Source organism: Sander vitreus, chromosome 7, assembly GCF_031162955.1.
Source record: "Sander vitreus isolate 19-12246 chromosome 7, sanVit1, whole genome shotgun sequence".
NCBI classification, from domain to species: domain Eukaryota; kingdom Metazoa; phylum Chordata; class Actinopteri; order Perciformes; family Percidae; genus Sander; species Sander vitreus.
This window is the reverse complement of record NC_135861.1, coordinates 23,269,223-23,295,860: the sequence shown is the minus strand read 5'-3', so window position 1 is coordinate 23,295,860 and position 26,638 is coordinate 23,269,223. Positions and strand designations below refer to the sequence as shown.

The 26,638-nt window shown below is 40.3% G+C and overlaps 1 protein-coding gene across 2 annotated transcripts in view; it reads right to left on the bottom strand.

The window, feature by feature from the left end:
• Nucleotides 1-23,373, bottom strand: part of LOC144521119 (adenylate cyclase type 6-like) — a 41,515-nt gene extending 18,142 nt beyond the window's left edge. For both annotated transcript variants that reach the window (XM_078255446.1, XM_078255447.1), the window contains exons 1-3: nucleotides 23,283-23,373; nucleotides 19,065-19,333; nucleotides 18,000-18,939 (exon numbers count right to left, since the gene is read on the bottom strand). In XM_078255446.1, coding sequence (XP_078111572.1) covers nucleotides 18,000-18,939; nucleotides 19,065-19,084 — 960 coding nt within the window. In that variant the 5' untranslated portion in view covers nucleotides 19,085-19,333; nucleotides 23,283-23,373. The remainder of the gene's footprint in view (nucleotides 1-17,999; nucleotides 18,940-19,064; nucleotides 19,334-23,282) is intronic.
• Between the last annotated feature and the right edge of the window lie 3,265 nt (nucleotides 23,374-26,638).

Here is a 26,638-nt window from a genome sequence, read left to right as displayed (position 1 = left end):
TTTTTAATTTCAATTATTCATGTCAACATATCTTTAAATCAGAAATATCAATTGAGGGGCTTTGTTAAAAACATGTATATTTTGAATCAAAAAGGTGAATACTGGAGGGATTGTTGCTGCCTTTAATATAAATAAAAATAATAAAGGAAACACAGTAAAACCTCTGAAATGGAGAAACGTATCAAGTCTTAAAGGCTGTGGGAAACTATTTTCTTTTTCCAGCCCCAAAAAAAAAGAAAAAAGAAAAAGCCATCCCAAGCAGCCCATGTTGAATATACAATACTTCAAACATTTTTGGTAGGCCTAGCAAAAACGACGTTTTCTTCTGCTTTTCCCCCCCAAATCATCCAACTGGGTTTCCAGGATATAACACCCTTTTCAGCACGATCCAGATCACTTTGGGTTACTCAAGTACCTTTCATTGTTAAGATAGAATGTTCTTCTTCGTCACTGCAGATCCGCAAGTGTTTTGATCACCATGTTTCCTTCACTATTTAAAATTTCCCTGGAAAGTTTATGTAAAGGTGTATAAAAGCAGTCTAAATGTTATTGTTGGTTTATGTTGTTTCAGAATATTGGGGCTTCAGTTTTAAAATGATCTGTGTGTATCTTTACATAAGCTCCACTTTGTGTTTGAACCTTTGTTCAGCAGATTTCCTGCACTTTTACTTTATTGTGCCATAATCACTTTCTCAAATGTAAATCAATCTTACTGATAATATTGTGTTCACGGTAGAACAAGAGATGAAACATTTAATATAATTCCTGAACAACATTGAAATTACCCATGACCAGAGCTTTTCTTCTGTCCTAAAACAAAAGAAACACGTTGAAAGAGAACTTACATGTAAACAGGAGAGCATGAATAAATGGGAATATATATACAGTGGCTACAAAAAGAATAATGAAAATAGCAATAGAGGATAAAGGTGACCCAGGGTGACATAGTTTCCAGAGTATAACAGACACAAGAATAGAAGCAGATGGGTATGGACAGATGAGTTGAAAAAGAAAGCAAACTAATAAGGCGGGGGTAAAAAATAGACCAACAGCATAATAGACAACACAGATAAAATGGTAGACTGACAGATGTTGGGGGTCGGAAGGAAATAAGTCGAAAGAAGCAGGATGAGGAAGGAAAAAGACAATGTAAGGTCGACAAGAGTAAGAAGAGTATGAGATAGTAAGCTCTGGAGCAAGAGAGAGAGAGAGAGAAAGAGAGAGAGCAGGACAGATATGGGCCACAGTGACATTAGGCAGATGGCTCAGAGCGCACAGCTCTGTTTGCATTACTCTCACTGATCAAGCAAAAACAGCCACGAGACAAAAGTGAAACCTGCAGCATGATGTGTGTTTGCAGGTGAATGCCTCCTGTCAGTCTATATGTGTGTGCAGTCAAGACTTTACTCTGTGTTTTATTTCCAAATGCAATGAGCTGCAGCTACTGTAAGTATTTATCGGTTGAGATTCACTCAACGTGCGTATCACACTCCATGCGTCTGAGCTCACAGACTCAAACTAATTGCTTGCTTTTCTCAAGAGGGCAAGGGCTAGTGGGTTTACAGAGTACACATTAAGGTCCTGTGTTTACGCAACAGCACTCCACCTCTTTAGTAGCTCTGCTTGGCAGCGTTTACCTGCTACCTGTACACGCCGCCACGCTCCCAGTGCAGGGCCAGTGCACCTGCTCCTCTGTGCTCAACAACACACTCATTTATCTAAACTCATCACATATTACCATATCCTGCCCAGTCTCTCCTGTGCTGGTTTGGTCCAGTACTATTATAATCATACCACTAATCATTATGATCTGCATTACTCGCTTCCTGTCAAGTAGAGTTCATGACTGAGTTACCAATATGATTACGGCCTACTAAAAGGGTTATGTTCGTTTTGTGGAGACTAAAATAAACCAGGAATTGAACATCACGTCACTGGAACATCACATAGTTTGTTTGTTTTTTGCCATAAAAGCAGTCGTCATTTCCCCGAGGGCTGATATGATGGAAGCAGCCAGCCAGTCTGTGGAGAGGACCTCGGCCTAATCCCGGGATATCAAAATGGCATTATGTAAGAGCTGTTCTGATCAAGACAGGACAGGCAAAACATCAGTACACACAACATAGATTAAAATGTATTTTTCCACAAAAACACCCCAACAGCTTAGGGAGGATATGCAGGCTTAATCAATAAATGATCAACATTGCTCTATGGATCCATTGCTGAATAAATGACTTCCTCTGTGCTTAACAAGTATGTCTGCTGCATACCTAAAATAACTCCACAATCAAGTTAAAGTGTGTACTCAATTTTGCCACAAACAAAATCCAACCCCTACCCCAACTTTTTTTTCTAATATTCACGATACGATTATAAGATACTTTAATAATAATAATAATTATATTATTTATTTATTATTATATTATTTCTATATACCATGGCATTACAACTATGATTTGTATCTCATAATTATGTTGAAACAAGGCTGTATGGCTGTTCTTAGGCCCAGCTGTGCTTTGAGCTTGAGCTACATGGTGATATTTAGCAGGTATGTTCATCTTGTTCATCATCTTAGTTTAGTTTGTTAGCATGCTAACACTTGGTAGTTACCACAAAACAAGTTTTGCAGGTATTATTTGGCCATAAACCAAAGTATGATGGTGCTTGAGGAAAAGTCGGAGGATTACCAAAGTTATTGCAATTTATCCTGAGGGCGAGATGGTTTGTACAAAATTTCACAGCGATCCAGTCAATATTCATAACCACGTCAACCTCATAGTGGAGCTAGAAAAAAAGGCAGGGATTACCAAAATCAGTAAGATTCATCCTCTGGGGACCATAAATGTCTGTACAAGATTTCAGGGCAATCCACCCAATAGTTGAGCTATTTTAGTCTGAACCAACGTGGTGGACCGCAAATGCAACGATGACATTCACACACTATACACCTTTCCTCCACATCCAAACACAACACTCATCACCACTCTACACCTAATGAAGCCTCTTTGAAGCTACCGTCTCAGAGTTGGACAAGCAGGCGAGGATGAGAGGGGCGCTAATGGAACATTCACAAACTTTATTTATAATTTTTCTCCTCCTTTATGACGGATTTAGCACAGCAGCTATTTACTTTAGCAGGAAGCCTCTGGTCCTGACAGTGAGTCTATAAACATTGACTTTTAAGGCAAGTAGGCCCCTTTTCAGACGTGAGGAGAGAGCAATGCGGGTGAACGTGTCAAAATGGGACATTTAACAGCATCCTATAAGATGGAGACAAATGTAATGTACCTGGATTTGATTATTTAAAGCAGCTAAAATCTATATTTTTATATCAACAATTGTATGGCTACTTGTTTGTGAAAGGGGCCGCAGCAATAAACCCACAGAGAATTATCACCAAACTCTGCAGCTTCCCTCAGCTCTACAGAGGTTTATAGCATCTTTTAATGTTGCTCTGTAACTGCTGGATGTGTAAATATGTAACTGTTTGCTAACACCAAATCAACAAAGTTGATTCTATGTCAATGTTGTGTTCTCAACTTTGTTTCTGCTGCCCCCAAGTGGTACAAAAATGTGCAATTATTGCAGGTTAAAGGGCTAACATAAATATAGTCTGTCAATGTGCAATGAAGTAATTAAATTAAAGAACCCTCTCCAAAACCGACAGTAGGATGTGACTAATAGTCAGCACTAACAAGCCGGTTGCATTTCAAACCAAACAATCTCATCAACTGGCTGGGGTTTCCGGATACAGTCCTTCTTGCAGAATGTCAGCCAAGTATCTCTTTTTCTTTTTCTCAGCATGTTCTCACAGAAGTAAGGGACCTGACCCCTCCTTTATTCCCTCCATCCTGCTCTCCATTTCACTTAACAATACTCAGCCAACACCCACCCAGCACTTACCACAGGAAGGTATGTGTATGTGTGCACACATACGAATGCACAAAATTAGCAGGTCAGGGAAGATCCTAACATTTTCCCCCAGACGCCTAGTATTACTACTGTACTGCAGACCCCTTACACGTCAGTTGACAGAATGAAAAGTTCAGAGGCTTAAAAATGAAATAAAATTAATATGCAGAACAAAAGGTCTTTCAGAACATGCAATTTACACTTTAAATCCCTTTTATCAGATACATTTCCCACAGACACATGCTTTGTCTCTTCAATCAGTCAGCAAGTCAGTTTAGAAGTTATTGATATGCAAAAGCAAGCTTTGCTATAATGTACTGTATATGCAGGTATTATGTTCACTTTCCTGAATAAATATTCCTGTTAGAGAGCTCATTTTGAAGCCAGCAGTCATTATAGACCTCTTATGCGTGGAAGATGGAGATGTGATAATTTTATATATAACTCAATGTTGTTAAAGTCTCTCTCTCTCTCTCTCTTTGTGCTTCTTTCTCAGTCTTGTGAAAGGTTCTGCTTAGTTTTGGCCCAAAACTCACACCCACGGAGACTGTGAATGATCAGAGATGGCAGCGCAGCTTTCACTTAGCAACTATCACCCACATTCCACAGCCTCCCTCCAAAGACCTGCATTCACCCACCCAGGTTCAGGGAGGGTGCAGTGTGGGGACCAGCTGGGGAGGAGGAGGGGGATCGGGCTAATGACTTTGTTTTACAGGTTGTTTACGCCGACATACCACAGTCAGAACATGCTGTATTCTCAGTACGTCCGGACTCTGGTTTGCCCCTTACCAACTAATTGTTTTCACAAGCAACAAATACATAATAATATTTTAAATGTCACATATACAGTAAAAACGTCCAAGTTAACAGAGCCCAAATTCCAACAAATCAATTCAGTGTTCATTGCTACCCCTGTCAATCTTTTTGCTCTTGCACAGCTCATATGTAGATTACAATGACAACGATGGAAGATTTACCATATAAACTCTTTTTGATTCAAGACAGAGGCAGACAAAACTGGCTTCTCATTTCAAGCCAATAAAGCTTGGGTAGGCAGTATTGTTTTGGCGTCATTGGGCAAAAAACAAAAACAATAATAACCTTTCATCATACTGTAATTCAAGTGGTCTGAGAGAAAACTAGACTTCTGTACATCCTCTTGGCTCTGTTTTCAGGCTTTAGAAAAACTAGCCCAATGTCGGGCTATTCAAGCATTGTCAACAACTGCCTACACTGCTATCAAAAAGACTCTACTCTATAAAAGAGTCTATAGTAAAACGATAAACGCAATAAACACGTGTCAATATTGGAGAAGCGTTTTAGAGATGATGAGTTAATGTTGCTAACAGTGTTAGGCAGGAATCCATTACTTAGTAATATATTACTATATATTATTACTTTCAACAGTAACAAAGGATTACAATTTCCAAAACAGTAATTATATTACAGTTACTAACCTAAGTAACGCTGCTTTACTGTGTTACATGAATGTGATTTTTTTTTTGTCCAAGGTAGGCTTTCTTATATGATGACGTGACATATACGCATGTCGTAATTTAGAATGAGGCAGGTCAGGACCAAGGCAGGTCACGTCACGTCGGCAACTTACAAAAAAGCTAAACGAAGGATGACAGAGAGAGTTGGATGACGGAGAGAGGAATACTTTCAACAGCTGAAAGTCTTATCCTTATAAAAAGACAGTGGGAACATCGATGACATCCAACATGTCACTGTGAGCAGAGCAGGGCAGCGTCCTTCTCCTCTCTCGTCTTGTGCACGCAGGCACAACGAGTTACTATGGTTATGGGAATCTGTGTCGCCTAAGTGAAACTCATCAAAAAATGTAATAGGCCTATATAAATGTGCGATAATCTTCGTAACATACAGTAACAGCCTGAATGCAGAATGTTTGTAGTTATGCAGTTTGGCTGATTGTTGACTCCTCCTGTAAGGTTAATTATTGTTCCAAATAAAGTAGAATGTGTTATAAAGGAGCTGTTTTTTTTTGGGGGGGGCGTGCGAAAGTAATATAGTAATATAACGAGTAACATAACTAGTTACTTTTGATACTAAAGTAATATTATTACTTTTTTAAGGAGTAATAAGTAAAGAGTAACATATTACACTTCCTGAGTAACTTGCCCAACACTGGTTGCTAATAGTTTAGCCTTCGAATGAATATGCTAACTCTTGGCCTTGGAAGTAGCCCTCAATTACTACTGTAACAAGTAAGCTAGTTCGTTGAACATGCTAACGTTTGCAGACGTTTGTCACACTTTGGTTCTTGTGTTTTTGGTTTTGGAAAGGTTATAAAAAGACATTCCACCTTCAAAACTCTTTAAATGTCCAATATCGCTCATACTAAAGCCCCATGAACACGTGGAGAAATCCAAAACTTTACAGGCCTGCCGTGCCTAGTTGTAGTTGCTAAACTATGACTGGACAATTGTTGTTCTGACAATTAAATCGACTAATCCTTTCAGCACTGCTTTTACTTCAAATGGTATGGAGTTGTCTTGGACTACTGGAGAAAATAATTGTCCAGAAAACTGTGTGGAGAACAAGATGCTGATTTACAAGACCTTTTCCCAGAGGGAGCAATGACTGATGGGATATTGTTGTTGAAACGGGGCCAGCAAGAGTACAAGTCAGAGCTCATCGACCTTTGAGGAGCATTTGGAACTCGTTAGAACATCTGTGTTAGATCAGGCTCTGTAAAACACACTCCCAAACATAATGACGGTGCTTTACTCGTGACAAAACATAAGAGTCTCCCCCATAAGTTGCACCTTATCTTTCCTTGAAAGCGTTGGTTATTTATTTCCATATTCTATCATTTCATTTGTTTTTTCCGACCTCCTCCCGCTCTGACTAGCGCTCACTTTCACTTTTAGCCTTTGTGAAAGAGTGTGTGTGTGTGTGCGGTGCCAGGCAGCTGCTGGGTTTGTGTACTCAGCCTGAACCTCATGTCTACACACAGCTCGCACTGCCCTTATCTGAAATGACCAGAACCACATCAACAGATAAAGAGTCAAGCCCCGCCTGCTCACTCTCCCGGGTGGTCTATACACTGCCTGGAGGTGAGCGTCGCCCGACTGCAGCTAACTGAGACGCACTACAATCAAACATTTGTGTCTTACAGTGGAAACACTTTAAAAAAAAAAAAATCTTTTAAGCTACAGATAAAAAGATATTTTGGAGCACAATCATCTGTACAGTGTTGTCATTTCTGCAATTTGTGATGAACAGTAGGGAAGAGTTTTGTCCTTTATCAGGAAATCATTTTCAGGACAACACCAATCAAACTATAGCTATTCTTAGTTTCTTAAATCTGTCATCATTGAGAGTGACATGAAGCAGTGTCATTTAAACTAAACTGAAACACTGTGATGTGTGAGGCCACAAAATGTAATCATTTTTTTATTTAGTAGTTCTTAGTTCTTCAATTTCACCTTTTTTTTGTTTCCACTGCAGTAAATCTTTTGATTTACAAGAAAAATGTTGACTTAACGGATAAATATCACAAATATATTGATATATTTCACATGGTGAAACATGTAAACTAGCCAAAGGCTAACTCTGGTGCAATTCATCAAATGGTCACATTTATGTTTTAATTGCACATTGTCCCTTTTATAAATAAACTGAAATTGAAATTGAATGGAAAAATTGTGACAGGTCCACTCCACACACCCGTGTTTTTACTTATTTCTGGTAAAACAACAAAACAAATTAAGAAGAAGGTTAACATGGAAACTTGTCATTACATTGCTCAGATCCGCCCCTCATTCACTATTTCCTGTAATAAACACTCAATAGTTCAATCTGTACAACAGTTTACTCTATACTGAGCAGTAAATTGAGATTTTGCATTGTGGGATTTTTAGCAGAAAATACTTTTTTCATTCCATCATGGGAATTTTTAAAAGGCACTATATGGAGCACAAAGTTCACCTTCAGACAGACAGCAAATATAGTGCACTGTAGAGTAAATACAGAGTGATTTCAGTGACATTTTCACTTATTATTGTAGATCCAGAAATAATTTAAAATAGTAGACAGTAATAGATCTTGATTTTTTTTCTTGTCAACTCATATACTAGATGCAGTTTACTGTAAATTACATTAGTAGTTAGAATTGTGCAATCTGGTAAGGAAGTAGTGCATTTTGTGTGTATTTAAGTATGTTAGGCATAAGATAAATCACAAAAGAGCAGGAATTGGGTGGCTGATATTGTATCTATGTTCCTTTAAAACAGGAAATGGTGCAAATGTTCCCCAAAGTGTAATTAATTCAGAAAGCCAGTCACAATATATTTTATTACAAACATTACAAACAAACATGTTTTTTTAGCTAAAAAATCCCACTGATTACACTGCCATTGTAACTCTTTCCCCCTGTCATCCCTTGTATTTGTGAAGAAATTTATTTTTCTATCTATCAAGATGAAAGTATTACTGATGACCCAAAGACTTCCATAAATAGTTCTATTTGTTGGCTTTTCTGCATTTCCTTCCGTTGTTTATACATCTTTGGGTATTTTAGAGGCTGTGAAACACAAGACCACATTGCATAAATGATGTTACAGCCGTGTCTGTAACAATTACCTGTAATATAAAGCCAGTTATTTCAATTTTATTGGCCATGTTTAAACTCTCTTTCATGTTTCTGTAAACATGGACAGGGACATGCTGGGGGTCCTAACACTGGAAAACTACACACCACACAGTTCTGCTGGCAACCGGACGGGTGTGACTTCTATGGAGAGAGTGTGACTATTAGTATTTTGGCATTGGAGTTGCAAAAGTGTTTTTATTTAAAGAACAACAGAATCTGCACAAAAAAAAAAAACGTCAAGAATTTTTTTCTGGAAACGCATTGGACACCTGCAAGGACGCTGGTCCTTACATGCTTAGAGGAGTTATGTCACCATTACAGAAATGTAAAGGCAATGAGAAAAGAGAAGAAAAAGAAAATTAGCAATAAAAACAATTATCTGTGCCAGAAAAAGAAACTCATGAATAACAGAACCATTCAAGCTATAGAGCTTTCTTTAAAAATTGTGTATCTTCGAGTCCTAAAAACACATCCTGAATAGAGGCTGGTGACATGCACAGTCATTGCGAGCTGACCAGAGATAAGCTTCCCTGAACCACACAACTGGCAAACAACATCCTGTGCGTCCCTCCCTCTCGACTCCTCACCACCTCTACACATATGACCTCTCCTCTGTCATCGCCATGTATAATTATGGACCGTCTCATTTCGACAGCAGGGGGGAGGAAAACAAAGCACGACTCTATCCAAGCAGCCAAACAGCAGCGTGTTTAGAAAGCTTGGACCCCTCCATCATCAAGGTCCGCAAGCTTTCAGATTCTCAGAAGGAGAAAGTGAACAGCAGAAATCAATTTTGACCTGATTTTTACTTAAAGCAACGGTTACCAAACTGTACACCAGCAGGCTGAACTGGGTCTGCTGGCTGCTTGAGTCGTAGTTGTTTCCATGGCAACCACTGGACCAACTGAACACAAGCACTGAGGGAGACACTTAGCAATGCTGTTTATTCCCCATCATTCTCAGAAGTGATGCTAAACTAATTACTAATTTTTCCAGTGCTCTCATTGGTCCACAGATTAAATCTGTATTCATGTAATTTCTCATACAAGTAAATACAAACAAGTGAAATGTATTGAATGGGATCATATCACATTCAGGAGTATCAATGCTTACATTTTGATACACTGCAACCTCTCTGGAGTCTTGTGGTGTGTGTGTGTGTGTGTGTGTGTGTGTGTGTGTGTGTGTGTGTGTGTGTGTGTGTGTGTGTGTGTGTGTGTGTCATCCCATCGGTCAGCACCCATCCTGGTCGTGAGCAAAGTATACATGTGACAGGTATCCTTGTTAAAATGCTGCTGCCGCGTTAAACACACAAATTATTTATCAAGGAGGCTGTGAAAAGGACTGTGTGGGGAGAATATCGAATTCTCCTCCGATCACACCGCCTCGCTGCCTTCTCCTATACTTATACTGGGTGTCTTATTTTATAGCTGCAGCTTTGCACAGGTGATTGTCACAGGCTGACACTTCCTCCACTGGGATCCAAGTACAAGGTTATTCAGGCACCGGGAGCTGATGTTAAACTGTGAACAGCTGATACGGTGTGAGATTTGCTCTGATTAAAATGTTTTTTTTTTCTCTGTGTAACATCCTGGTAATTTCAAAATTGAGTAAACAGCCATTTGGAAAGTTTGACGTGAGACCAAAGTGGATAAGCGCATTACTACACATTGTAGAACATTATTATTTCAACTCTATTCCCTTATCTTATTTACTGACTAAAAACACTTAGTGGGAGCTTGACAAAGAGACCTGTGAAACATATTGACTAGACGCATGATTTGCCCTCTGTGGTATTTAATGAGCTTTTAGGGGCTTAACACACCATATCTGCAGTGGTCAAAGATCCATCCCAAAATGCATTATCTTATGCTTCATTAATGCACAGCAGAAAAAGATAAAGAAATCGTTGTTCTATCTGTGACTATACAGTATCAGCCTTCAGGGTATGTGTAAATGCAGGCCCATATGTATGCAGAGAAAAGGGGGTTAGAGTGACATGCCTGTTGCTCTGACACAGGCTCTGATAAGACTGTCCCATGTGACGCAACAGTTAGCAGAAACGCCAAAGGCTGGGTATTTTTAGGAACCAGTCTTTGACCTCTCACAGCATTTGTCAACAACATCCAAACAACAATGCTAGCCTTTGCCAGGGACCATAAAGCAAATAACGCTGGGATGACAATAATGAGGAGTTTCAATGACAAAATAAAAAAAAAATGTAATTGACAAACTGTTCTGCACTGATCAGTGTGCGTGAAAAGCAGCAGAGTGGCGTTTGAGTAGTGTTTACTGGTGCATTTTTCTGATTTAATCCTGGACAGAAGCAGGCACTATTCATGTCAGTGTTCACACACACACATACAGGCAGGACAATAGTTTTGTGATGTTGCTTCCCAAAAAAAAACAAACAGCAGCAATTCTGACAAACATTCAATAGAGACTAGAAGGGAAGTTTGACAACCATAACAAAGCACTGGATGGTGTGTGTGTGTGTGTGTGTGTGTGTGTGTGTGTGTGTGTGTGTGTGTGTGTGTGTGTGTGTGTGTGTGTGTGTGTGTGTGTGTGTGTGTGTGTGTGTGTGCGTGTGTGTGTGTGTGTGTGTGTATTGATGGGTGGGACATGCACAAGTGTATGAACTGTTCTGCTATGGCTAATTGATTTTAGCTGAGGAGTCTGAGGATCACAGAGACAAAACAACATGAGCAGTTACAACAGAGTGAAGCTCACATGTAACAGGACGTCTGTTAAAGCTTTGATAGATTGATTGTTAGTTTTGAAAGCAGACCTGTGTATAACAAGGTTCAAATATACTGTAGTTCATGGTGTGAGCGTGTACAATAAGATGCTCAAAGTGAAGCTAAGAACAGACACTCTTCAATTCTACTGTATGCAAGTGTAAAAACACACATCCCAAACAATGCCAAGAGCAATACAGGAAACATCCAGATGGACTGCATGTGTTTACAAAGTTTTGAAGGGATTAACGGGCCATATATTTCAAGAGACAAACATGAAATACCTCTCATGTAGCCGGCAGACACCATCGAGACGTCTGCTAGAGCCTCAGATTACTCTGGTCTTACACAATAAGAATAAAAACAGGATAACAACCCTGAAAACAATTTAAAAAAAATTGTATGGACAGATTTGTGTGATCATACTATGGTATATTTTGGCCAAGAAAATATGATAATGGTATTTTGAAAAGTTCAAAAGTAAACTATTTTTACTACTGTTCTGTTTTCAGGTCACATTCTTTGTGGATGTCTTGAATTAAGTTGGTATTTTCTTTTGTGTTTTGAAAGACTGTATGGTAATAAATGTCCTGTTAAGCCATTCTGTCAAGACTTATTATTTTTATGATTGTCTTTCTTGTCTCTGATTTGGAGCACTTGTTTTGGACTTCATACTGCGAGTCACCGACAATGTAATTTAGTAGATTATCTTTCATAGGGCAGCTTTCTTGTCAAAAGGTCAGTTTATATAGATACAGTAAGTGTGTATGGCTTCGCTCTTCAAGCAAGTTGTAATGTTTTGAACAGAATTTAAGAGATTGTATTACAAAGTAAATACACACAATATAAATTTAATGCTATGTTGCAAAACAATTAGAACCTAATTGTTCACAAAAAAGCTAGATCATATGAAGGTCTTTTTCATCTTTAAAGCCCATGCTTTCTGAACAAGCTGTCCATAAATGATATGTATTTATGAATGTTTAAGTGTTTTGTGTGTGATCCTCATGTCTCAGATATTTCAGCTCTTAGTGTATACGAACTATGTTTAAAATAAATAGGAAAATACATGATTTTGGGAAGGGGCATTTAAAAACCACACATTGCTGGTCACTGATTTAACTCAGCAATCCCCTTAAGTCATGAAACTACAGTCTGATATACAAATGGGACAAATATAACTCACTGCATGGATGATAGATTAATCAGCTACTCCTACTTTTTCAAAAATCAACTTGCACTCATGATAGAGGAGAAACCCAACTCAACGGCACAGATTCCTTCTCAATTCCCCGTTTAAATCTGCAATGCCAGCAAACAGAAGTTGGCAACAAAAAGACAGAAAAGAGGATCTGCATTTACATAATTCCTCATACACAACTTCATCATTATCTGTGAGGTTAATGAGTTATTGGAGAAAGAGGAAATACTTGCACACAACCGTGAAGCAGTGATTGATGACACTGTTTTACTGTGTCACATATAGTACACAGGTGACCTTAGAAATAAACAGCATTGCCGGGCCACAGCTATCTCATGGCATTCATTCAGTTAATGACGGCAAACAACGTTGGAGCCTGTGATGGATTATACTATGGTATATCATGCATGATGTTACAGAGCAGACAGCAGTTACTGAGTTCCCACGAATGCCTAACCTAGTCCTGTACTTCTGTTATTAATTTATAATAAGGATCACAATACTATAACAAAGTGATTTGTCTTTAAGTGACTTGTGTGGGTTGTTGTAGTCCGGCTAACACGTGAGAGGATATGTTACTGAACCTTACAGTTATGGCAGAAACATTACAGTGACAATCAGTGATTCGTCATTAAGTCCTATATCCCTCTATTGTTTTCATGTAATGGCCTTCCTATTATGTTTTTCATAACTTTCCCCCAGGGAGACGGCAGTTGTGAAACAGCTATGGATATATGGCTGTCTTCCCCCCCACCACCAGTCTGCCTCATCCTTGTCACCCCACCCTTGGAGAAAAGTACAAAGCGTCCCCTGTGTGAGAGCACAGAGACCAGAGTGATACTGCTTTATATCATGGTATTCTCCCACTGTCACACAAGAGCACACACTCGCACACACAAACAGCCATCCAGCCGGGACGGTTCATTCAGCCAGCTGACCTTCAGCAAGCCCCTAGGTCCTTGGCATGACGCACAAACAACACACTGTACAAAAGACCAATAAGCTGCAGAATACATGTAAATACACAAATGAAAACACAGTAGCGCAATCTATGACTGCAACTGATGGTTACTTTACTTTAATTTTGATTATTTTCTCGATCAATCGATTAGTTGTTTGGTCTATAAAATGTCAGAAAATGGTCAAAAAACGTTGATCAGTGTTTTCCAAAGTCCAAGATGACGTCCTCAAATGTCTTGTTTTGTCCACAACTCAAAGATATTCAGTTTACTGTCATAGAGGAGTGAAGTACTAGAAAATATTCACATTTAAAGAGCTGGAATCAGAGAATTTTTACCTTTATCTATAAAAAATAACTTGATTATCAAAATAGTTGGCGATTAATTTAATAGTTGACAACTAATTGATTCATCTTTGCAGCTCTATAGCAACCTATACACTGCATCCGCTGTGTTGCCAGTTCACGTGGCATAACACCACCCTATCATAAACATCGTGACATTGGAGACATTTTAACATGACACGTTTCGTCTTACGTTGCGACGTAACAATGTGTCCAGTTCAGTCAGACTACAGTAATGATTTATCACTATATCACAATTTTTAGTTTTCTGATTTAATTACTTCTTAAACCTCAATGTTTTCAATTTTCCACTTAAAGTAGCTTCAAATTTTGATGAAACATTTTTTTAGGCCTGCATCTAACAATTATTTTAATCTGCTGATTATTTTCGCGTTTCGTCAATGAATCGTTTGATCTGTAGAATGCCAGAAAATGTTAATAACAAATGCCCGCCACAATTTAATAAAGCCCAACATAAGGTCTTCAAATGACTTGTTTTGTCTGACCAAGCAGCAAATCCTCATAACTGAGGAGCTTACAGTAAGCAATGTTTAGTATTTTTGCTTAAAGATGACTGAAATGATGAACAGAGTGAAGGATTTAGCAGCTAAAGAGCCAAATATTTCCCTCAGGAGTTGGCGGAGACCAAAATCAAGCTATAGAGCTCAACAGTCCCGCCCCTCCTCTGAGAGACCTTGAGTTCCGGAAGTAAATTTCTCATTCATTTCTCCCATTGACGTCTGGAAAAATCCGTATATAAAGAGTTTTAAACCATGCCTTAGGCTAACCAGGTGGTACGTGACTCATAAGCATACAACGTATCATTTCGAGTAAAAAAACAAACCAGAAAAGTCAAAGGTACAAGACTGTGTACATATCGTCATCTCAGAGCGAAGGAACTACTCCTCCCATAAACCACTGAACAAAGGAAGCTAACGTTAGTTTAGCTAACAGCTAATTTGGCTAACCGCTAGCTGAGACAGCATGTAATGACTTTAAAAGACCCTCAAAATAAAACCTGAAAATAACCGTTAACATATATAACGGCAGTTACGTCAGCTGTAGACGCCTTTACCCAGTGTTAAGTTTGAGTTAACGTTATTTTAGACTGAATCAAGCTGCCAGCTAGCGGTTAGCCGAATTAGCTGTTAGCTAAACTAAGGTTAGCTTCCCGGCAGAGGCTAACGTCAGAAGCGTGGAACAGATCGTGATTCGTGCAGTGTCGTAAATCCTCATGACGGATCGTGCAGGCAGCAGAGATCGGGTACTGACACCCCCCCCTCCTCACCAGCATGAGTTCTACCAATCAGAGGCATCACTGTGGGATTGTTCAGGATTGTGGGTAATGAAGTACTTATCCAAGACATCGCGACTAAAAGACATTTATCTCAAAACAAGGGTAGTGCCCCAATTTTTTGTGATGTCTATATGAGCATATACAATCGCTGAGTCATGTTGGCATACTGGTTTTAAATCTACCATCGACGGTTACAATTTTATGGCTTATACTCCAATTTGTCAATGGAGAAATTGCATTGTATTTTTACTTCTGGAACCCGCTGTGGGCGGGACTGTTGAGCTCTATAAGGAGAGCGGGTGGCCACAAAGACAACAGATGCTAATGTAGTTTGTCTGCTGGATGTTTAATGACTGAATCATATAGACCAAAGATCTTCAACAGGGGGTCTGGGGCCCCTAGGGGGTCCTCAGAGTCACTGCAGGGGGGCCTCCAAATTATTGTTATTTTTTAAAAGTTTTTTCAAAAATTGAAATGTCTTAACATGAATCCAACACATTATTAGCCAATATAAATCCCCACTGATGATAGGCTTACTGGCGTATAGGTAAGGTAGTCACTAAGCTATCCCCAGATACAGTTCATCCTAAGGATTCACAACATTAAAAGATGATTTATAAAATCATGCTGACAATTATTATTTTAATAGCTTAGTATACACATCATTTTAGGCCCAGTTTAATATGCAACTTCATTTTATACAATATTAGTAGTAGGGGGTCCCTGCTCCGTCTCTCTTTCAGTTAAGGGGTCCTTGGCAAACATCAAAAACATTGAAGACCCCTGATATAGACCAAATGGAGAGAACTTGTTTTCTATCATTCTATCAATTGTGAAGATGATGGACTCACCAAAGGGTCTGTGAGTTAGGAGGTGAAACATATAACTTGATCAGAGTAAACTAAACTTCATTCATTAACTTAAACTATGAAACAAAATGCTGATATATACTGTCCGAGCGATACATAACATAACCGAAAGAAAAATGATTGTAGAACTGTCAAAATAGATTCCACCCTGCAGAGGTGGAAAGTAATGAAATACATTTACTCATGTTACTGTATTGAGTAGTTTTGTTGTGTATTTTGCATTTTTCAAGTAGTTTTTAAAATCGGTAATTTAAAACGTACTTGATTACGTTTTGAGTGAAGTATTGTATTTCGCTACATTACAAATCCCATCCGTTACTGAGTGAAAAAAAAACAACTAACGAAAACCGAAAGGAAGAAAAAAACAATTGAGCCCGGAAGGATTGGCTAATCGGGAGCACCGGGAGAATTCCCGGTGGGCCGGTCTGGTTTTTTGGTTGTGAGGGCCGGGTTGAAATCATAGTTGAATATCATATATGCTATCCCTAGGCTGCCTGCACTCGCAGCCCATTCTTTGTATTTACAGTATTTATTTTTTCTTGCAGCCCACCGTTCTCCACATTCATGCAGCCCACTCACAGAGTGCAGCCTGGTCAATGATGACGTATTTATGTTTTGAGTCCTCCGACGGTGGCACCTTGCTAAAAAAACTAACAAACCGTCCGCATAGACTTCACTCACTGGTGCTTGTTGGAGGATGCCACCGCGAGCAAAAATAAGCTGTTTTAAACGGGTAATAGAAAGCGCAAAACAGCACTGAAAAGGCGACAATTTAAAAAGGAGAGCTCTAGAAAGTGACACGACCAGATTAACTTTTTCTTTTTTTAGCGAAACCCCAAATGAAGACGATGAGATGGATAAGCTAAATTAGTTAGGAGAAGTGGAGGATGCTAGCGGTCTTGCAAAACAATACAACGTTGCCTGTAAACCAGCATTTATGTTTATGAATCAAACTTTTTCTTGTAGCTCCGCAGCAGCAGCTACTAGTCCAGTTTGCTGCTAACGCTGGACACTTTATTAGTCTTTCTACATGGGTTTAGTTAATGATCGGGCTATAATAAGACCACGTCGGCTATGTAATCGCTGACAACCGGGACAATTTCATAATGGTTGGTGTAAACAGGGACATTTTAGCGTCCCGACAGGCTTTTGTCGGGACTCGGGACAAGCAACTCAAAATCGGCTTAGTCAACCCGGGATGTCTGGTCACCCTATGCTAACAGTGACAATGAAGAGCCAGTAACGTTACCAAGCACAAGCTATACGAGCCCATAACTCCAGTTTGGGCAGGTAGGGTTGCTCATTGACTGAATATTATAAGAATTAATAAGAGTGTGGTGTAGACCTGCTCTATATGAAAAATGCCCTGGGATAATTAATGATGCCAGATGATTCGGCACCACCATAATGAAACTGACTTGACTTGATCAGAAAGCTTTGTAAAAAGGAGAGATTTGTGCTGAGAATTATGACAATTTATAAAATGTGATTTAGTGTCAGAAGCAGAGCCAGTAGTGTGCATTAGGGATAGCTGCTGTGAGTGTGGAAGGCACATCTACTGTAAGCTGTTGTATCACAGTGTGTGAACAAGCAAACATGATCAGATTAGTTACAATATAATCACTTTTTATGCCCAAATATTACTTGTGACCCATTATGCCTTTATCCTTGAAATTATGATAGTATATACAAAGCCCATGACTGAAAGGGAAGAGAAAGTTATATGAAACACTATTCAAAGGAAAAAATAGATTATGGTGTCATTAGAAAGTGCAATACAATGTATCTTGTTCTTTATTTAATTTCAAGTTTTGGATATCTGTGATTACTTATTTGCACAGAAAATAGATTCTGATATTGTTGAACATCATTGGGTTGTTGTTAATATGTTAACTTTACTAATAAATCTACATTATGAAGCAACACTTGGAAATAGTATTGGTACTTTTACTTGAGTACAATATTTTAGTACTTTTTCCACCTCTGCCACCCTGTTCACTGTAACCGTCAGTTGAGGTCACCCATAAACAGTCAAACATTCAGACGTCAACCTTCTCTTACCTGTTTCCAGAGGAACTGGTCTTCCTGATTGATCTGCCAGGTGGTGACCACGTGTATGATGGACAGCACTGCTCCACTTAGCACCGCCGCTCTCATCCTCACAGGTAGCAGAGTGTAGATGATGTAGATGAAAAACACAGACCACCAGATGCCTTCTGAGGCGCTCCTGGGTGCCACCATGAGCACCCCGAACACCTGTACAGACAGCAAGACTCCAATCACCAGGTAACTGACCATCCACATGTAGTCCTGGTGGAAGCCGTTGCGGTTGCACACTACCATAAGAGCCATGAAGAGCGCCATCGCAACTGACAGGGCTGACGAATAAGCCACGTGAGGGGCGGCATGGACACAGTGGAAGGTCAGCATGATGCCGCACACGATCACAAGTACCCCCATGAGCATGGTCAAGGAGCTCTGGTTCAGCCTGAAGAAGTAACGCTGGTATAGGCGCTCCAGTTTGCGGGACTGGAATTTTTTTGACTGGAACACCTGCACTACCCTGAGCCAGCAGTCTGCAGCCGTCACCACCCCTGTTGCCCCATTGGACCCGTCATCGCCCATGTCACCGCTTCCTCCATTACATCCCCCTTTCCTCCCTTTTAACGCGGAATCCTCAAAGCCCAAGTTGACCGATTTCAGCCCCACCCCTTCCCCGGGAGCCCCTACTCTTTTGCCGTAGTGGTCCTCCTGCCATCCGCAACGGACGCCGAAGTTGCCCCCGCCTCCCAGGGCCCCAGTCACCCCTCCGCGGTGGTGCTGATGGAGGGGCGCTCCAGAGGGGGGCTCCATAGCATCTGGGTCCCGCAGACAGCTCATGTAACGCGGGTTGCAGAGAGATGAGCCTCCTTTCCGTTTGGACTTCTTGCCATTGCGCTCCCCCCACGCAGTCTTGCGGTCGTCCACTCTTGCGACTAGGAAACCACTGAACCAGGACATTCTGTGTGAGCAGAGAGAGGAATGTTTAGTACAGCATCAGATGAAAGACAGATAACAGCTATAACACTGATACCACATGGGAGGACCATGTCCTCCTTTGACTACCTGTAGGAGTTGTTAATTTACCTGTTGGGGTTCTGGTACATGTCCCAGCCCTTTTCCTTGCAGCCGGTTCACTCATTTATCCCCGTGGACAAAATTTTGAAGTAGTGAGGAGGGGTTTGTAGAGGCCACACTGCAGGGCCACAGGGTGGGAGTGACTAGATGGGGTCAAAAGGCGCACCAGTCACTTCACAATGCTTCAGATGTTTGGGCCAGGGTCAGTGATCAGAGACCAAGGTTAGTGAGAAGATCAATCTCTGTGGCCAGGTCTATCTCCACGGCTTCTGCTGGGTCTAGAGGAAAAATCAAACACAGTAGATTTTATACAGTAGACTGTATAAAAGCCAATCCACAAATAGATCTGGGATGGTGTCATGGCTCAAATGTAAGCAGTAAGCAGATGTTTCAGGTGAGAAACATCAGATCATGATAGTAATGTGGATGTCTCGTACAGTCTATCACTGATGCCAACAGGCCTGACACACATTAAAATAGCTTGTTCACATATATCTACTTTATCCCAAATCTGACAGGAAATAAAATGCATCATTGTCCGCTAAATGCACAAAAATCCCATTTCCTGGATAACCGGACACACTTGAGATTTCGTCTCATAATGACAGACAGATTAATAGGAGAAGAACAAGCTACTTCCAAAACTATGAGGGAGGATATGACCCAAAATAGCTTGAAAGCTTGGGTTTCTTTAAGGTGAACAAGAACTTGCTCGATTTGACCCCCGTACAAAAACACACCCTCTAGTATAAACAGACAGCAGCATTTTGGAGTCAGTTGGGCTGAAGATAAAGAGTGACTCCTTCAAGCTCTGTCTATTATCACAATCAATGATAAAAGATGAGTAATAAATACACATAAATGCCACTGGACAACAGAACACTGTCAAGACAAATATCAAGACAGTCATGGGAAACACAGCATGACAGGATCTGTGGGCCCTGCAGCATTAAACCAAAACTTGTTGTAGAAATTACTAGAAAATCAAGCTCCTTCCCTTTTAGCAATATATAACATGTATCACAGAGATGTATGTAATTGTAGCAGTCGGTTGTTGCTGGATGAAATCTATGTGTAAAGATGCCCTGTGAGCACTGTGAATGAATTGAGTTTTATATTCTACTGTCCATTTTATCATAATCTTTAAATTAAACTTTTCCTAAAAACGTCTGCTGGACATTCCTGTCTGTTTGATATTGTAGACGGTGTTTGACTTTTTACTTTAGTTTTTTAAGGATACCATCAATGTATGAAAGTTTATATCTGATGGTATGTTTTATGGATATTGATTGTTAGGGGTGTACGATTCAGAAAATGTCACGATTCGATTCAATTCCAATTTTTAGGCTCACGATTCGATTCAATATCGATTTTTGATTTAAAAAACAATTCACAGTATGTAAATGTAGTTACTTTTCCCATGTGTGTGTGTATATATATATATATATATATATATATATATATATATATATATATATATATATATATATCTTCTACATCCCTTAGTACATTCATGTGGATTTATTTAGTATCTTTTATTGTCCATATTATTCATGTGGATTTGTTTATTTGTTATTTTAACATCCTGTTATGATGTATGTGTATGTTGTGTGTGATGTCTGTAAGCTACTGGGACCTTGAATTTCCTTGGGGATCAATAAAGTATCTATCTGTGGCCAGGTTGGCTCAGTGGGTAGAGCAGGTGCACATATACTAAGAGGCTTATGCCTCGACGCAGAGGTCCAGGATTCGAGTCCAACCTAAGACGATTTCCTGCATGTCTCCCTTTCTCACCTAGCTGTCCTATCAATTAAAGGTGGAAAAGCCCAAAAAATAATCTTTAAAAAAAATAAAGTATCTATCTATATATCATGTGATTGCAGGAGACATATAATTAAAAAAATATATATATATATATATGAATCGATTTTGAATCGGTAGAGCTTGAATCACGATTTGAATACGAATCGATTGTTTTGCACACCCCTATTGATTGTTATCTCTTGCCATTGTATGTGTAAGTAATATTGTAAGCCTGTGTGGATTGGATACCTTTGAGTGTATGACATCCGTTTGTGTATGATGAGTAGGGATGCACTTAGCCGATACTGCCCTTATTAACTGGACTGGGTTTCAACCAAATGAGACTGATCTACATTAAATACAGTTCTTTTGTATTTCTATTATGAGTTACATTAATTCAGTCATGGTGTGCCGCTGACTATACATTTGTAGTGCCATGGCAAACCTGCCTTCATGTTAACTCACAAGAGAAAGATGCCAATGAGTTTCACACAGCGAGGTATACAGATTGCAAAGTTGTGAAAAAGAGAGCACTGGTATTGGACTGGGATACGGTATCTGCAGATAACCTGAGTTGAGGTATCATATCGGGAGAGAAAAAATCAGATGGTGCATTCCATTTATGAGGCTACATTGTGGTTGACAGAAAATAATTAAAATATTCCCCTATTGGTATCTAGGGACTTACTTTCTTTGATATTCAATTGAAGGTGTATGCTGACATGGTCACATTTTATAGTATATATGTCTCCAATAGTAGGCTACTATAACGACCATACAGCTTTTTCATAATAGTAGTTAATATAATAATAGTAAGGTAGTGTGGTCTTTTTCGTCCTGATTGAATTAATCATCGACATAAGCCTGAGCAACTGCTACCAGCTGATCTTACCAGGCCTCCACACACCCTGAGCGCCACACAGTGCAGAGACACACAAACGCAACGCAGCCGCTGCAGTCGCTTCTGCCGCCGCCGCCTCCTCGACCTGCATTTTCGCCAGAGGCATGTTGTTGAAGCAAAAATAGCATTTCCTCGCTATATCTTGCCTGCATGCGTCTTCTCTGGCACGTATACCCCCCCCCCCCCACACACACACACACACACACACACACCTCCCCTCTTTCTCCTCGTCCCTGACTCCCCTGCACAAGGTCGACCAGCGTGTACCCATTTGCAAACGTCGCGGTGTTGCCACTCGCTTGGTGTGTGTGTTTGCATGGTACTTGGCTGTACTCTCCAGTTCCACCCACTAGCGTTGGGAGAAGGGAGGGGAAGCTGAGAAGGGAAGGCGGGGGTTACTGACTATTCCTAGGGGACATTTTCAACCGGACAGCCGCTACACTGGAGTTGCAGCCACAGACAGCGAACATAAAGTAATTCATTGTGGGCTTGATGTTAGACAAGTCCGAAGCTGTGTATATGCATCCATCTCTCTCTGTGGCTCAGTTGTCATCCAGATGATACATATGCGAAAATAAATCAAGCAATTCAAAATCAAAAAGGTAGGCTATGCATCGCGCTGTATGGGCATTTTTTTCATTTCATTGCATTATGTGCGGATGATATCTTTGCGATCCAGTGTATTAATGCCATGCACAGGCAGGCCGTGTGTAAGGGCCCGCATTCAAACAGCGCAGGCTTCTTGTTACATAATACCATGGCCTATGTGACAACCATAGCGGGGACCATAAAACCATTCCGTTGAGTCCGATAGTCCAGATTAAGACACAAATACGCCTCTGTCAGCGATGTATTTTTGTGCAAATGTCCTTCAGCCTGCAGCAAAGCAAATGCTCACAGTTTACGTGTAGCCTATTGACAAACATCAGTCTTGGGTAAATAAACAGATATAAACACGTTATTGCTGCTGCTGCTGCACATTCCTCAGCATCAATTGATGGAGGACTAGCGGTGAATAATACTCTAAACCCCATCATTCACAAAGCCAATGGGTTCGTATAGTGGTAAGACATGGAGATGTTTAAGTTTGAAGTGATGTTATGAAAAATTATCTGCGGCTGATGTGAATCATCATGAGCATCAGATGCAACCTGCAAACGGCTCCAGTCTCTTAATGTAGCCAATTAACACCCCCAGGACCGTCAGCTGTAATAAGAAACATAATGATGCAGCTCATCCTTCTCTCTCCCCCCCCCACAAAGATATGTTGTAATTGGCCGCCAGTGGAATGCATGTAGCCTACTGGCCATGTATCCTTTGCCACCAGCACCAGTGTGAAGCAGAGGCCTTACAGCAACTGTTGCCAGCTATGTCATTCACTCCGACAGACATGGTTGACAGAGTGGCAGATGCGTCTACGGTTCAGTGCAACAGCGTTTGAGACATTTGTGTGACAGGAGAACATATATTATATGTCGGCCTGCAGTGTGCAGCAGCAGTTACAGTCAGAAAAACGGACTCACCGTGTTCATCTTCTTTTTCTATTCCCCGACAGGACCGCAGCAGACAATCCGATTCGGTGTGGTTCTCGGTCGGAGCGGCCAGGGTGGAGGACCATAGCCTAACGTTAGCTGTCCAAGGATGGTCCGGTTAAATTGGTCACCCTGTGGTGGTGGATCTCCTCCTGTCGTCTTCTCGCTCCACTCCCTTTCCTCTCCTCCCCCTGACCCTCTCGGCTCCAAGCACCACTGTCAAGACGGGGGAAATACAAACATCACACTTCCGGTTATTCGGTTTTCAAATTAAAACCCTTCCAACCAGCAGTAGTGACGGAAGTGGACTATTCGCAACCCAACAAGCAATCACCTAAAGAAATCGTTAATGAAAAGATCAATACGTCCATATCTGCCCCCATGTCAAACGGCGGGAGCCTGAGCCACATAACCTCCTCACCAAAGATTAAAGATAATGTTGGCTTGTATTGCCTTTATTGATAGGACAGATTAATTCAGGAAAGTGGGAGAGAGAGGGGGATAACATGCAGCAAAGGGCCACAGGTCGGAACCAAACCCGCATCTGCTGCGACAAGGACTGGTGAGCTAACCAGACGCCCATGGTTAAATGTCTATTTCTAGTTATTTTTTCCTGTAAACTGTTCTTCTAACTGTGTGTAAGTGCATTCAGAGTCAATTTCCTTGTATGTGTACCAATAAAGCCGATTCTGATGAGAAATAAAAATGTGCAGGTCTACTCCACACAGCCATATCATTTAAAAATCTTAATATTTCCGTGTTACAGCAGGGCTTTCTCTCAGTATGTAATCAAACGATTGCATCGACCATATTGTGTTGCTTGTGGTGCTGTTCACCTCAATAGCCTTAATATTTCGGCTTTTAGTTTGAAATCAAATTCGACTTAGTTCCGGTGTCACGCTATTTAACTTTGGGTGAATTGACGCAACTCACCTCAGCCCAGGCGCGCCGTTGCTCACAGTCACACCACTCTCTCACTCTCTCATTCCCACTTTTGATCAGCACTCCCTCTAGAGGTGAAGCCGTGTCTGCAGCGAGCCCCTCATGTGGAGGAGGGACCAGTCAGCTGACACCTTCATTCTTTTTTACCTAGCCAAATTAAGTATTTAAACCTTGTTAGGCTGACATACAGCAGCAGTGAACTAAGTACTCAGATACTTTACTTAAGTAAAAGTAACAGTGTAAACGTACTCAATATGTAAATGGCCCCAGAGTGTTACATGTAAGGTCTCAAAAGATGATATGTGCCTCAAGCCTATTCGTGGGCTCAGTTGCTTAGTTTTGTCCATTTCCCTAGCCAGATAACTGATTAACATGTTGATACAATTTTAGTTTAAAAATCGAAATATTATAAGTCTATAATAATAATAATAATAATAATAATATAATAACCGCAGTGAATTTGTTAAATTAAACCAGACTCATTACAGGATCTGGTTTATAAGAAAAGTCTTATTTATTGTCAGTGTCTGCACTAAATCAGACATGATCGGGCCATGTTTACAAAAGGTGACAGGTGATAAGGGCCCTCTTAAAAACTGTGTTATACAAACAGAAATTAACAGATTACAGTGAAAAGGTTACAATGGACAAAAAATAGATAATAGTAATCAGGTGACCATCAGCGGAAGGCAGGGTGGTCAACATTAGCAATGAGGAATATCACAAACTAGAGTCAACCTGTGAGGCAGGTCAAAGGTGAATAACCTGTCTGCTTGAAAGGGCCAGGGGACTGGTGAGACAGGCTGGACTGCTCAGGAAAAGCAGTTTGGGAACTGGAGGCAGGTCCATTCAGGGGTCTGCCCAGATGCTGAAGCAACAGGTGAGGTTACTCAGGAAGATGGCACAAAGGTAGTCTGGCTCAATAGATGTACATTGCTGCGATATAGCCTGACATTGACGCGTCTCTCATACACGGATTACCCTCTCCATCTGCTATCTCCGCTATCTATTTTGCAAGGGCACCGTTACTGCATCCGGTTCTTGGCGCTGCCCAGGATGGTTGTGGCAATGCAAGACTAGGACAAAGGTAACCTGGCTCGAGACCTCTGAATCATCGGCCACATCTCCAATTTGTTGAGTAATTCAGATAGATAAATTGAGTTAACTTGATAGGCTGAATGAACAGAACAGAGTGGCAATTCAGCCTGATTACCAGAGCTGGTTAATGTGGCTCGGAAAAGGGAAGTTTGGGGTCCCCCCGGATAAGCGGACAAAGATGGACGGATGGATACCAGACAAGCACAAAGGAGGCAGACACCATGACTACAGAAATCCCAAAAAACTTTCTGGCACTTAAACCAGGCAATGTAGAAATCACAGAAAGCAGCAATCTTGACAGGGAGGCTGATGCTGACCACACTGACCAAAAACTGGATGGTGCTGGACCAACTGAACCAACTCCAAGCTTTGTTGCTTGTCATGCCCCCTTTCTCCCCTTTTCAGTCTGCCACTGCAGACTGTCATACACTCTTTATCTGTCCAATAAAAGCAAAAATGCCCAAAAAATGTTGATAGTGATAGTGTACTACTGTAGTCCGTTTTAGAGTTATATATAATATAACTCTAAAACGGATATATAATAATAATTTGGAGTAGGTGTTGAAGAAGTGTAAATGCAGTGGTGGAACGTAACTAAGTACACTTACTCATGTACTGTACTTAAGCACAATATATACTTCTACTCCACTACAATTCAGTGGCAAATGTTGTACTTTTTAACTCCACATTTAATACTTTAGTTACTTTGCAGATTCAGATTATTAATACAAAATATAATCAACAAATAAATGATGTATTAATATAATAATAATATAATAATAACAAAGGCTAAGATAAGACTTTATTGATTCACTTGGGAGGAAATTCACAAGCTAAAGTAATCAAAAGTAGCCCCACCTTGCATCCGCAACATTTAAATGATGTACAAATGCATCCATAATGTAATAATTAAATAATATACATTATTCTAAAATGGGCCAGTCAGCACAATGAGCCCTTTAATTTTGTTACTTTAAGTAGATTTTGATGCTAATACTTTTTACTTGAAAAGTAAGTAAGTTAGTAAGTTAAGACACATTTTGAATGCATGACTTTTACTTGAAACAGAGTATTTCGACTATTGCTCCTTCTTCCACCACGGGGAAAATGTTAACAGCTGACCCTACACAACATAAGGGTAAAGAAAGCACTCCGAGATTTAATGAAATGTGCGTAAATGCTCTCTTTAACACAGTGATTATTAATATTGTCCAAAAGGTCTGTGACGTGTAACGTTAACCCATATAATATTTACGGGTATAGCCTAGCTTAACTGTTTTGACTTAGCATAAATACTGGAATAGTGG